At 40.1% G+C, this 14,156-nt stretch overlaps 1 protein-coding gene across 1 annotated transcript in view; it reads right to left on the reverse strand.

Moving 5' to 3' along the window:
* Window positions 1-748: 748 nt before the first annotated feature.
* CNBD1 (cyclic nucleotide binding domain containing 1) overlaps window positions 749-14,156 on the reverse strand; it is a 401,361-nt gene continuing 387,953 nt past the window's right edge. Inside the window, exons 14-18 of the mRNA XM_048837242.2 lie at window positions 9,702-9,874; window positions 8,331-8,473; window positions 3,832-4,005; window positions 1,674-1,739; window positions 749-816 (exon numbers count right to left, since the gene is read on the reverse strand). Coding sequence (XP_048693199.2) covers window positions 749-816; window positions 1,674-1,739; window positions 3,832-4,005; window positions 8,331-8,473; window positions 9,702-9,874 — 624 coding nt within the window. The remainder of the gene's footprint in view (window positions 817-1,673; window positions 1,740-3,831; window positions 4,006-8,330; window positions 8,474-9,701; window positions 9,875-14,156) is intronic.

Here is a 14,156-nt window from a genome sequence, read left to right on the forward strand (position 1 = left end):
TTGGAAAAATTGAAGTATTTTTCAAAAAGTCACCCACCAAAGCTTTTGCATTTTTGATATGGTTTCCAGCCCTACTTTCTTTTAGCCCCCCTGAGGATACAGCGTCCATCAGTTTTCTGAATGAAGCATCAAACTTTTTCCAATTACTAGAATATGGTGGGGGCTGTGACTAGCTTATGGTGTTGGGAGAATGGTTTGTCAGTCCTTGTTTTTTTATTCACAACCCCTAGAGTGCACGCTCCGGGTTTGTGAATGTGTGTGTTTTTGTTCACGTTCAGAACCCCTAGAGTGCGTGCGTGCTCTGGGTTTGTGAATGTGGGCGTTTTTGCTCACAGGTTTCTCAGGGCTTGGTGTGGCAGTGGCCGCTGAGGAACTGGAGTTGTGTTTGCATGGCTGTTTTTTACCAGAGTCTTTTGTTTTGTCCTTGGGTTTGACGTATATGAGGTTTGGACTGCCCTGATGCTTCATCTGCACTCTTGTGCTGTTTTGTGTTGTTAAAGGTCTCAAAGCAGATTCCTGGTTCTTTGGTGGTTCTGGTGGAGAGGTCCCTGTAGCTTTCACTGCAGCATTGTCAGAAGGGCTGCACATTCCTGATTGGGGCGGGGGAAAAACATATTACAAAAAACTTACCTTTTCCAATCTTTCTCACCCACACCTATGTATGTACTTAAAATACAAACCAATAAGCAAAATATATTTACCGGGCTTCATCCATCCGTCATTCACTGATACTGGGGAATTTTTCTTTTCAGTTGTCTTTCCTTTTACTTTTAAGCTTGTTTACCCTCTGGTCTAAGGATCTATGTTTTGACCGTACTGTGAAGCAGACAACATTATTATTATAAAACACATGAAACTATCTAGTAAACTTAAAAATAAAGTATTTATTAGGATGTTTTTCTATTTAAAAAGTCATAGCTTTAAAACAAAATAATCCATTTCAGGCTGTACAACAAACACAGGCTTTGAGTTTATTTCTACCACTTTAAAATACATCTCATTTTGCAGAATAAAAACCAAACTGCTTTTAAAATTAACTTTTAAAATCCAGTTTAAAAAACACATTTTGCACAGTAAAAACCCTGTTAGTTTGAAACACACCATTACTATCAGTTTGCAGTCATATACTTTTAAAAAACAAACAAACAAACAAAAAACCTATGTTTTACACAAACTTTCTCTCACACACACCAGCAGTTTAAAACACAGTTTTCAACAAAATACTTTTCAGTAAACCCAAAGGCATTTAAAAGGCACATGGTTCTGTTCGCCCATGTGTGTGTTTGGGGCCTTTGGGTTAAAAAACAAGCCAAAATGTGAGTTAGTATTAGCCCCAAATGCACCAAACCCCTATAAACAACCCATTTTTAAAAACAGATCACATTATGCACAGTAAAAAAACCTTGTTAGTTTGAAACAAACCAACAGTTTGCAACCAAGTACTTTTAAAAAGCCCACACCTATGTCTTGCACAGACTCCTCTCTCTCACACACAAAAACCCAGCAGCTTTATAAACACACCAAACCAAGTTTGCAACCAAATACTTTTTTAAAAACCTACCCCTATGTTTTACACAAACTCAGACACACAGCACAACAGTTTAAAACACAGTTTGCAACCAAATACTTTTAAAAAACCCACATACATTTAAAAGCCAATTGCAGAAAGTTACCTTCTACTACAGAATAAAGTGTTGTAGGCATATGCTTGTTCTGTTTCCCACCATGTGTGTTTGGGCCTTTGGGTTAAAGAGCAAGCAAAAATGTTAGTTAGTATTACCCCCAAATCCCTATACAACCTACGTAATACCTGAAGTTGTTATTTTTTTTTCTTTTTTAAACAGTATTAAGCACAACTACAGTTAAAAATGGTTTTTACCTTGGCCTGGTGGTGAAATGCAGCTTAAAGTTACTGGTTCCATGTTAAAGAAATCACACTGCAATAAAGATTGGCCCCATTATTTACTAAGACAGCATGGCTAAAGAGTGGTATTATATAATATATATTTTCAGAGTTAAAAAACAGGGTGCTTACCTCCTCTTCCAGTCCAGCAGCCATTCAAGAGAGTTTCTGCTGAAAAAGACAGTCTCCAAAATACCTGAGGTTATTATACCATCCTAACCCTTTGTCTCAAACAGACTTCACAATAGTAGCTAGCAGGTTGATTTGATTGCTACAACTCTGAAAATAATAGATTCTTAAGAACTTGAGGCACCCCTCCCTAACATTCCCTTTTGTGATCTGCGGGGGGGGAGGAATTAAGCTGTATGCACAACAGGGCTGCTTTTGGCTACATTTTTTTTTCTTTTAGTTAAAATACATTTTTCTGTAGGGTCTTCTTACAGTAAATCACCAATCCTTAATGTAACTGCATCCATTTCCAAGTGGGGGGCCCTTTGCAAATATCAATGAATGTCTTGGGGGTTGTTTTTTAAACATGTTTCTTTCATGCTTAAAGTTTGGGGTGGGGGGTTTGAAATAAGCACCCATAGCTTTTAAATGTTTGGTTGTCTTTAGCGCAAACGCTTGTTCTAAAGTATGGTGAAGGTTTGTGAACCCTTGAAACATTTCAGTTTTGGGTTAGACCCTTGTTTATTAATTTTTTTTTGTAAATATATTATTTTAAACTTTTAATGGCTTTGAGTTGGTAGAAAGAGTGACCCATAGCATTCAACCAACTCCTGGGTCACATTTAAACTGTCCAATAGAGTTCTGCCAACTCCAGGGGTTATATTTAAACTGTCCAATAAAGTTCTGCCAACTCCGGGTCATTTTAACTGTCCAATAGCGTTCTACCAACTCCAGGGGTTATATTTAAACTGTCCAATAGCATCTGCGAATTCCTGAGGTTTTATTTTATTTCATATTAATCAGAACTTACCATCCTCACCCACCCACCTCCCTTATTATGGGTGCAACCCCACCAAATTGAACCCTATGGCAACAAGGGTAATCACAGTTACCCCTGACTATTCAGTGAGGTGTGGTTAAAACCATTCAGTTCAACAGGTTGTACTCAAACACATGTCTGAGCCACCCGTTTGTTTTATTGTAAACACATTTTTAGGATTTTTTCCCCTCCCACAACATACATTTCAACTTTTTGCTGTAAATGAGTCTCTTTTACACAAAGATACAAGAGCTAGGTTCTCACAAACAATTTTTTTTATTTTAGAGACATACAGCTCCTTGAAAACAAACCAAGATGCTCCATTAAAAAAAACGTTTAATTAAATTAATTAAAAAACTTAAGCTTACTTAAGGGCCAGAGACGTTCTAACAGAAATACAGATAGTCACAAAGCCCTTTTCAATAGATATTTTTTTTAATTTACAGCTACCAAGTTTTGTATCGCATGTTTGTCCCCTCACCATTCTCTAACTTAATCCTTTTAGATTTCTTACAAATAGTCTTTTTCTTAAGCGGGTTCGGTAAATTTTTGTGCGGACCAGATGGTCAATATAACGCTGTAAGCAGGCATCTTCCAGTTTGATCATTTTGTATTAAAACACGGTCAGGGTCTCCACTGAATTGCACAGCATTTATCAAGGTCACCCCTTGCGCTAAATGTTCTTGGGTTAGGCACAGACATTGCATAGCATAACCTATGGCAATAACAGTGTTTAATAAGCTTTCCAAACACAGGTCAGCACACAGACCCCAGAGCTTGCAGTTTATATCCATTGAAGTCCAAGTCACACAGTCATGGTGCCGTTTGGCTGGCACATCTATGATACAACCCTCACAATCTTCAAAAAGCTTTTCCCTAAGACAGTGATTAAGTACAGCATAAACAGCAACGCGTACAATAGTCCGCATAACTTTTTTACATTCACGATGTGGCACTGGCTCTGTGAGTTCCATGCCAAGCCTCCTCCTGAACTCCTCATAGCCATCATCCTCGGAGTCCTCTTCAACAATTTGTAGCAGCGTTGAGCAAAAACAAGGCAGGCCCGGTTCATCTTCGCTGCTTGATGCAATGCTGTCCAGGGCCTCCAGGTCCTCTAGAAAGGCATCGTTGAACTGTTGAGAGATTTTCAGAGAAGAAACAAGTCTAAGTTCCCACTGCTTGTTTTTAGATTTACACAACCCCCGGTACCTAACCCCATTACACCCACATCCTCGACCGTCACTTCTTAATCATTCATTAACCTGAGCGACATCTTTTCCTTTCACCTTATCCGCCGGGGAGTCCCCCAAGCCATGATCGCCTTCCTCCTCCAGGGTGGTGGACGACGAGAGGCCACCATGCTCATCGGGGTGTCTCACTAGCAGTTGGGTTTCAGGTTCGGGTTCCGGCATATCCATCAACGACTGGGCCAAAGGGCTCCCCTCGGCCACTCCCTCCTCCTCCTCGGAACTGTCACTGATGTAGCACTTTCTCCATGGATGGTCGAAGATCCTTGGGGATAAAACAAAGTCTGAAGTTCTCACAGGGGTGGTGAGGGAATCCATGTTTCCACGGTATCTAAAACATGCGTTCTTGGTAAGAGATGGCCTCTTCTGCCCAGCGTGGGGACTTACGGATTGATGGTGCTGCACTCTGATTGGCAGAGGGCTTTGGGAGGAGTTCTATGAGGGGAGCCATGTCCCAGAACCTCTCCTATTTTGGTCAAATCTCCTCTCGGCGTGGTCTCCAGTGGCTGAAACCCATCCTGCTTGGTAGAGGGCAGTGGAAGGAATTGTTAGAGGGGTCACATGACACACCTTCCTTCCAGTCATGTCACCCCGCCCCAGAATTTTCCCCAATTGGTCAAATCTCCTCTCGGGGGTGGTCCCAAGTGGCTTAAACCCCTCCTGATTGGTAGAGAGCAGTGGCAGGATTTCTTAGAGGGGTCACATGACCCACTTCAGGACAGGTCACCCTGCCCCAGAACTCACCCTGATTGGTCAAATCTCCTCTCGGGGCGGTCCTAATGGGATGAAACCCATCCTGATAGGTAGAGGGCAGTGGGAGGTGTTCTTAGAGGAGGGTCACATGACATATGCTTCTAGTCATGTGGCCACCTAGACCCTGGAAGTAATACCCCACGGGACGGGACTTCCAGTGACAGGTGGGCAGGGTTTAAGGGGTTAAGGGGCAGGATTTAAGGGGTCAAGGGGGCAGGGTTAGGGTTTGATTGACGGTAGGGCCCTTATACCACTCATTTTGTTTGCTTTTTTATATAGATAAGGTTAAAGATGCCTGGAAACTAAACGTTTCATTTCAGATCAAATACAACATTTCATTTGACCCAAAATTAAGTTTGTTGACTTTTTCACTTCACTGAAAATTCCAAAAAAAAAAATTAGTTTTGATTCCGGTCAAATCTATTTTTTTCCCATTTTTTTCAGAACTTTCATATAACCAAAAATCATCTACCTGTATCAGCTGACAGACCTTTAATACTAGGGCCATCCCATTTATCATTACAATATTAACTTTAGTCCAGTACTCTGGATCTTCCCCAATGTTCCAAGACTTATTATACATCAAATCAACATTAATGGTCTAGAGAACTACTCAGCCAGCTATTTTAGAATGCTTGAATACAAGTTATCTGGACCTGCTGATTTACAGATATTTAACAACTTCCTTGGTTACTGTTGCAATGGGAAGTATTTCACCATCATCATCATCATCATCATATGATACGAATACATTATCCAGCTTTTTCCCAAATAAAGAACAGAAGTATTTATTGAACACTTCTGTATTTTTCTGCGATATCATTGGCAATTCTACCATTTTCAGGAAGTAATGGAGTAAATACCATTATTAGAGTTTCTTTTGTTACTGATATACTTAAATTCTTCTTCTTGTCCTACAACTAGGATGCCCATACATCTCTCCTCTTTTTTTGTTTCCCTTATAAAGTTTCTACATTCTTTTGCTGCTCATTTAGAGCTATAAACTTTAAGGTTAGAAAGAACCACTGGCTCATCTAGTCTGACCTCCTGTATATCACAGGCCACCAACACCACCCAGCAATTGCATACTAAACCCAACAACAGAAATTGGACCCAAGTATTATAACCCCAGAGACTAGACAATTATGTGCCACAGGCAAAGACTGGGAGGGGACAAAGTGTACCAGTGCCTGAGGCCCCTGCAATGGCAGGGAATTGATTAAGTAAGATACATCCAGATAATCCTTATAAGTGACCCACACTCACACCCTGCAGAGGAAGGCAAAAAAAAATCACCCCAAAATCACTGCCAGAATCACTGCCAATCTAATCTTGGGGAAGATTCATTCCTGACTCCACATGTGGAAATCAATTAGACACTGAACATGTGAGCAAAACCAGTCAGCCAAGCACCTGAGAGAAAGAATGCTTGATGCCAAGTAAGGGTCCTGGCCCACTCCATTCAATATTCCATCTCAGCTGTGGCCATCCCTGATGCTTCAGAAGAAGGAGATAAAACAAAAAACAAGACAGAAGAACTTGCTAAGTATTTCACCTTTCCCGCATTTGTTATTTGTATTTTTAATTGCTGCTTTTATTTTTTTTATCCAGTATAGCCTTATTTTACAATTGTGAGATTGTGGCTTAAATGTTCTTAAATAGCTTCAAATTATCATTAACATTTTTCTGTTTAAATTCTTTCTTCCAGCTGATTTGGCTCACAATTGTTTTCAGCTTTGTGAAATTGGCTCTTGAAAGCACCAAGTATATATTTTACTGGTTGGGTCTTTATCTTCGTATAAAAAATGTAATCAAATCATGATCACTTGCATCTAAGCGACCACTAGCTTTTACTTCTCTAATCAAGTCCTCTTTATCTGTCAAGATCAGATCATATATTGAATTCCCCCTGTGATGAATGCAACACTTTTTGAGTGAGGAAACTGTAATGTATAATTTTTTTTAAAATCCCAAAGATATTTCAGTATTGGCAACATAAGCCCTCCAGCATGTGTCACTCAGAAATCCCCCAGGGTAACCCAATTTTTTTCCTGCACATTGTAAATAGGGGCTTAAGGAGCCAGTCATCCTGTTCTCTGATGTAATTTGGTAATCTTTTGCAGACACCAGTTAGTACCTCATCTTATGCTTTATCTGCCACAACACTGATCCATAAGCACTGCTCTCCCTCACATTTTACCCACTTAATCCTTCCTAAATAGGTTATCATCAGTGATTTTAATCTTCCCAGCAGGTGTCAGTAAATTGTCTAATTTATACTCATAAATGAACAATTCCTCTTGTTTATTACACAGACTCCTAACATTATTGTATAGATAATTAAAGATTTTTTTCTCTTCATTTCTCTTTGTGTTTTGTTTAATTTTGTTCTTGACAACTTGGTTTTGTGCTAAATGAATGTGCTTATCTGTCTCCCATTTTCATCCTGCCCTTTTGTTGCCCCTATGTATCCTTTCTCCACACTGAAGGTGGGTGAGTGTTTACAAACCAAACCCCTCTACCTTACATCACTTACCTAGCCAGTGGTTCACTTTCAGAATCTTCTGTCTTATTTCACTCATAGGACAGGAAGAATCTCAGAGAAGACATTCCTCTCCTTCAGTACCCTTCTGAGTTCTATTAAATCATCATTTCCTGCCATGAATGCAGGGGACTGGACTAGATGACCTCTTGAGGTCCTTTCCAGTCCTACGATTCTATTATTCTATCTATAAACTATGAGATATAACATAAAGCGGCATTATTAGTGCCAATGTGCACCATCACCAGAAAGCCTGGACCACTCACTTCAGAAGCCTATCCAAGTCTTGAAGTCACATTTTGTGTCATGGTTCCAGGAAGGCAGCACACAATCCGTTTCTCTGCCTGATAGAATGTTCTTTCCACTCTTCTTAACATAAGATGCCTGACAAAGACCACCTGTGTTATTTGGTTGGTTGGAGCTCTCTTTGAAGGTACACTTGATAGTCTTGTGGGTTGGGCTGAGCAGCCATTTTCAGGTATGTCCTGTAAAACTTTCTTTTCCAGTCAACCATCTGGATTTTCAGAGACATTTTCTGCCGTTTCCACACTGAGAACTTAATTATATATTATTCCTAAGGCAAGCAGTGAAGATTTTAAACCAAACCATGATTCATAGACTGAGAACCTGCTGTTCTATTGTCCTCTATTTGCTATATATTTACATTATAACTTTTTAGAAGCCTCTCTATGGATTAGATCACCAAGTATGGAACTTCCAAGAATCTTTGACTTTTGGTGACCATTAGAAATTGTTGGTTACTACAGAATGAGCTGCATCCAGCCCCAGTATCAAACATCCATATGGTGACAATAATGTTTAAAAGCTTCAAGAGATTATATTAATTTCCCAAATCTCATCATCACCATCCTAAATCTCAGGGATCTGACCTCATACCAGTGGTGCTATTGGAATTATCTTTGTTAAAACAAATATGACCAGGTTTAGGAATTTCTAAAATCACATTATCTGAAGTCAGTGAAGTTACATTGATGTACCTTGTGTGATCAGCATCAGGTCCAATCTGTGTTAAAGCATATCTGATTGGGAGACACATTCCTGTCAGAAGAAATAATTAGGAAGAACACTAACAGGATGAAGTTTTACTAGCTGGCATGCCAGATCCCAGTTGGGTAGCAACAGCTTTAGCAGAACAGTTCAGAGTCTTATAGGAATACACATGATGCCCTCACAGCATTATTCTTCCCCAGCAGTCAGGATACTTTTATATCAGCAGCAAGTCTTTGGCATTGGACAAGAGCCAATGAGCACTCTCTTTCTTTTGGCTTTTTAAAATAATGCATGTTTTTCTAATGATATTAAGAAAAAAATAAAGGTAGTAAACAGAGAAAGGGAGAGTGTCTTAATATATTTATATTTAAAGATATTTATATTTAAAGAGATATATATATATATATATATATATATATATATATATATATATATATATATATATATATATATATATATTTATTTAAAGATACATATTTAAAGTTGATGTATTATCCTTACGACCTAATCTCATATTCTAATAACGTAAGCAAAATAACCAAAGCAAAACAAACAACGTAATATGAAGCAAAATGAAATACTAACACAAAAGATTCTGCAGCCAGATGGGCAGGAAAAAAATAAAAATGTGTAAATCAGGACTAAATCCATTGCACAGATGGTAAGAGATAAGACACAAGATGGGATGAATCACATATAAATGGGCAAATACAACTCAACATTAGAAGTCAAGTTTGACTCAAAAATACCACACGGTACTATCTGAGAAAAACTAGTTAATTTGTCTATCAACAAGGAAAGACTGTGGTGTTGTGATAATTGGGCTTACACATTTTCCCTAATTGTGAGCTCAACTGTAAAAAGTGAGGGGAAGTTTATAAAAGGTCACAACCACCTACAATAACAAATGGTGATGGGAAAAGTTATGAAAGGAAGACAGATATTGAACAAAAAGGCCTGCTGATATAACTCAAGGACTGGGTTAAGCTCATTCTTGGTAAAGAAGGGTGGAATCAGAGATCAGTAAACCAAATTTGGTGTGGGAAATCTAGGCCCAATTGGTGGACAAAATAATGAGAGGATGGGCTATTCCACCCATCGCTCCTTTTTGGGTTCCTTAGAGAAAGAGACTTGGGGAGAAAAATTGGCTATTGGAGTGAGCTTCACCATCATGGCTGCTACTCCCAAACACCACCTGGAAAGTGATACTTTGTTTGCCTTCCTCCCCTCCCCCAAAATGTCCTTTTCCTTTCCTACCTTATTTCCTTTTTATCTCTTTCCTTCACCCTTAGATGGCCAAGACTGTACACTTTGCAACACTGCTGTAAGCCTGTGATCAGAGAGCGCAGCTGAAAGCAATGCCCTGAACAGTCTGATGCTGACACAAGTTTGCCAAGTCTCTGGGTGGCAGAGAAGACCATGTACTGGGCCTGTGGTTGCAAATGAGAGTCAACACCAGAGACAAAAGCTGAATTTTCTATCTTTGCTGTTCTTTTCTATCCCCTTTTGTGTGTGTGTGTGTGTGTCTTGTTTGGTTGTCTAGAAAATGGGATTGGATTTTAATAACAACAGCTCCAGCCCATCTCCACTAACTTCTTCTCTTTTCCCCCCAAAGGAGTTATTAGCATGTTTAACATCCTCCAAAAGACTGTTAAAACCTTCCAGAAAATTTCTCCAGCTAAAGGGAAAGGAAAACGGGACATTCAAATTCAAACCTTAATAAATACTTTATATTTCAAATGCTTTAACTGTTTTTCCTTCTTTTCCTTTATATTTAATACAAAGTTAAAGAGATTTTTAATTATCTGTTTGCCATGGTACTAAGCAGACTGAGGTATACCAAACCCCAGATCTTGTTAAATACTGTTTAATAATGGACAGTGACTGGGTTATGTTAACACTCTCGGTCCATCTACATTCATACAATAGCAGTATTTCAGTTACCATTGTGTGGTGACTATGAGTTAATGTTGACTTCTCAAAGGCAACTATACATGCAATTAGAAAAGGAGTACTTGTGGCACCTTAGAGACTAATCAATATATTTGAGCATGAGCTTTCGTGAGCTACAGCTCACTTCATCGGATGCGTACCGTGGAAACTGCAGCAGACTTTATATACACAGAGAGAATATGAAACAATACCTCCTCCCACCCACTGTCCTGCTGGTAATAGTTTATCTAAAGTGATCATCAAGTTGGGCCATTTCCAGCACAAATCCAGGTTTTCTCACCCTCCACCCCCCCACACAAATTCACTCTCCTGCTGGTGATAGCCCATCCAATGTGACAACTCTCTACACAATGTGCATGATAATCAAGTTGGGCCATTTCCTGCACAAATCCAGGTTTTCTCACATCCCCCCCACCCCCATACACACACAAACTCACTCTCCTGCTGGTAATAGCTCATCCAAACTGACCACTCTCCAAGTTTAAATCCAAGTTAAACCAGAACATCGGGGGGGGGGGGTAGGAAAAAACACGGGGAAATAGGCTACCTTGCATAATGACTTAGCCACTCCCAGTCTCTATTTAAGCCTAAATTAATAGTATCCAATTTGCAAATGAATTCCAATTCAGCAGTTTCTCGCTGGAGTCTGGATTTGAAGTTTTTTTGTTTTAAGATAGCGACCTTCATGTCTGTGATTGCGTGACCAGAGAGATTGAAGTGTTCTCCGATTGGTTTATGAATGTTATAATTCTTGACATCTGATGTGTGTCCATTTATTCTTTTACGTAGAGACTGTCCAGTTTGACCAATGTACATGGCAGAGGGGCATTGCTGGCACATGATGGCATATATCACATTGGTGGATGTGCAGGTGAACGAGCCTCTGATAGTGTGGCTGATGTTATTAGGCCCTGTGATGGTGTCCCCTGAATAGATATGTGGGCACAGTTGGCAACGGGCTTTGTTGCAAGGATAAGTTCCTGGGTTAGTGGTTCTGTTGTGTGGTATGTGGTTGTTGGTGAGTATTTGCTTCAGGTTGCGGGGCTGTCTGTAGGCAAGGACTGGCCTGTCTCCCAAGATTTGTGAGAGTGTTGGGTCATCCTTTAGGATAGGTTGTAGATCCTTAATAATGCGTTGGAGGGGTTTTAGTTGGGGGCTGAAGGTGACGGCTAGTGGCGTTCTGTTATTTTCTTTGTTAGGCCTGTCCTGTAGTAGGTAACTTCTGGGAACTCTTCTGGCTCTATCAATCTGTTTCTTTACTTCCGCAGGTGGGTATTGTAGTTGTAAGAAAGCTTGACAGAGATCTTGTAGGTGTTTGTCTCTGTCTGAGGGGTTGGAGCAAATGCGGTTGTATCGCAGAGCTTGGCTGTAGACGATGGATCGTGTGGTGTGGTCAGGGTGAAAGCTGGAGGCATGCAGGTAGGAATAGCGGTCAGTAGGTTTCCGGTATAGGGTGGTATTTATGTGACCATTGTTTATTAGCACTGTAGTGTCCAGGAAGTGGATCTCTTGTGTGGACTGGACCAGGCTGAGGTTGATGGTGGGATGGAAATTGTTGAAATCATGGTGGAATTCCTCAAGGGCTTCTTTTCCATGGGTCCAGATGATGAAGATGTCATCAATATAGCGCAAGTAGAGTAGGGGCTTTAGGGGACGAGAGCTGAGGAAGCATTGTTCTAAATCAGCCATAAAAATGTTGGCATACTGTGGGGCCATGCGGGTACCCATAGCAGTGCCGCTGATCTGAAGGTATACATTGTCCCCAAATGTAAAATAGTTATGGGTAAGGACAAAGTCACAAAGTTCAGCCACCAGGTTAGCCGTGACATTATCGGGGATAGTGTTCTTGACGGCTTGTAGTCCATCTTTGTGTGGAATGTTGGTGTAGAGGGCTTCTACATCCATAGTGGCCAGGATGGTGTTATCAGGAAGATCACCGATGGACTGAAGTTTCCTCAGGAAGTCAGTGGTGTCTCAAAGGTAGCTGGGAGTGCTGGTAGCGTAGGCCCTTTTTGCGAATACAGACTAACACGGCTGTTACTCTGAAACCTATACATGCAATTGTGAATCATGCCAATGGCAAGGAGTAAGCTGTACATTAACGTTAAGTGGGCAATATCTTCCACAAACTAGTAGCTACTTCAGCCACCCAGGTTCACAGAAGGGCTGTCCTCTGGCTTCCTCTGAGATGCACAGAAAGATCTCAGTCTTTTCATGCTCTCTCTGTTTTTTGCCCTGACTCAGTAACTCTTGCTCGTGGGTAACAAACCCCATCCCCCATGTGACCAGCCACAGTTGTTTATTTTTCAGTTTTAAGCATTTTGGTGTCTTACTAAGGGATTTTCTTCTTTCCTACATTTATTACACAGAAAGCTCTCTAAATATCAGCATTTCCATGGGGAAGCACCAACATGATGTTCATCCACTTCTTCAGTTCAGGAAATGTTGTGGTATTTTTCATCATCTGTCTCTAATATACTCTCCAAACAAAACAAAGGCATCATCAGGCTCCTTGCTAGCGACAGCAAAGCCTGACTGATAGCAACAAGCCTCAGACAAGGAGAAGGGAGTAAATGAAAAGACCACAAATTCCTTTGCCATGTATAACTAAAATGTACGAGGTTATTCTTTTATTGATGAACCTTCTATTAAAGTGACTAGTCTAGACATATTTTTCAAACTTCGTGACGGCCCTCACCCATTTGGTTGGGTTACTGGGGACAAAGTATGTTGCCTGAAGCTAGTAAGTTATTAATTACTCAATCGATCCACTCTCTGAGATGTTTTACAAACTAATTAGGCACACCCATATTGAAGTACTGGTTTCAGCTGTCGTGAGACTTCAGCACTGGAACAGTAGAAAGCAAGATTACACAATGGAGGGGCTGGGGAGAGGAAGGGATGGAATTCTGTGAAATAAGAGGCCCTGTCCTAAACTGTGTAGAAAATAGGTCCAACAGTACATGACTCAGATCAAAGGAGTTTTTAAGTTCCTGAAACATGATTTGTTCTCTGTTTGATTTATTCATTTAGTTTATATTTTTATCTGTGATTTTGTTCAGACCTCATAAGGTAATAGCATACTCATGTCTGAATCGCTATTCTCCAATGTGAAGTAAGGCTGTGATCTTCTACACCCTTTAATATATTAATTCCAAAAAAGCTGACTCTCAGGTTTAGTAGCAGAGAGCTCACAGTTGTGGTTCCTTCCATTTTGCATGAAATGAGCACCGTAGACAGAAGGAGTAATGCAGTACTGATATCAGTACTACAGTCAGTTACTGAGTCTTGGAGAGCAGATTTCTGGTAGATCAGTAGGAGATCCTAACTTTATTCCTAAAAAGGAGCTCAATCATCCTATGTCTTTGCATCACAAAGTTGCAGACACAGATAATCATTCCAAGTAGTTTGTGAGAAGATTGTTGCAGATCATTCCAATAATCCCAAATGAGGATCCACAAATGGAGAACACATCAAATACTTAAGTTATCAGTTATAAAAACAGTTCAGCCCTAACTTATGCTACACATTCACCAAGACACCACTGTAGGCCACACAATTCTTCTTACAGATTTCTTCTTACTTTATTCTGCTGAGAAGAGGTTCATATGAGGTAGAACTCACTGTGACACTATGTCCCATTTTCTTCATAGTAATATTATTATGATATGAGTATGGCATAATTAGGATGTATTTTGTGCAAGATCAGGCATGTGAGATATCATTGAAAAGGTTATGATTTACTGAATATGATTATCC

This window comes from Caretta caretta, chromosome 2 (genome assembly GCF_965140235.1).
Source record: "Caretta caretta isolate rCarCar2 chromosome 2, rCarCar1.hap1, whole genome shotgun sequence".
NCBI lineage: Eukaryota > Metazoa > Chordata > Testudines > Cheloniidae > Caretta > Caretta caretta.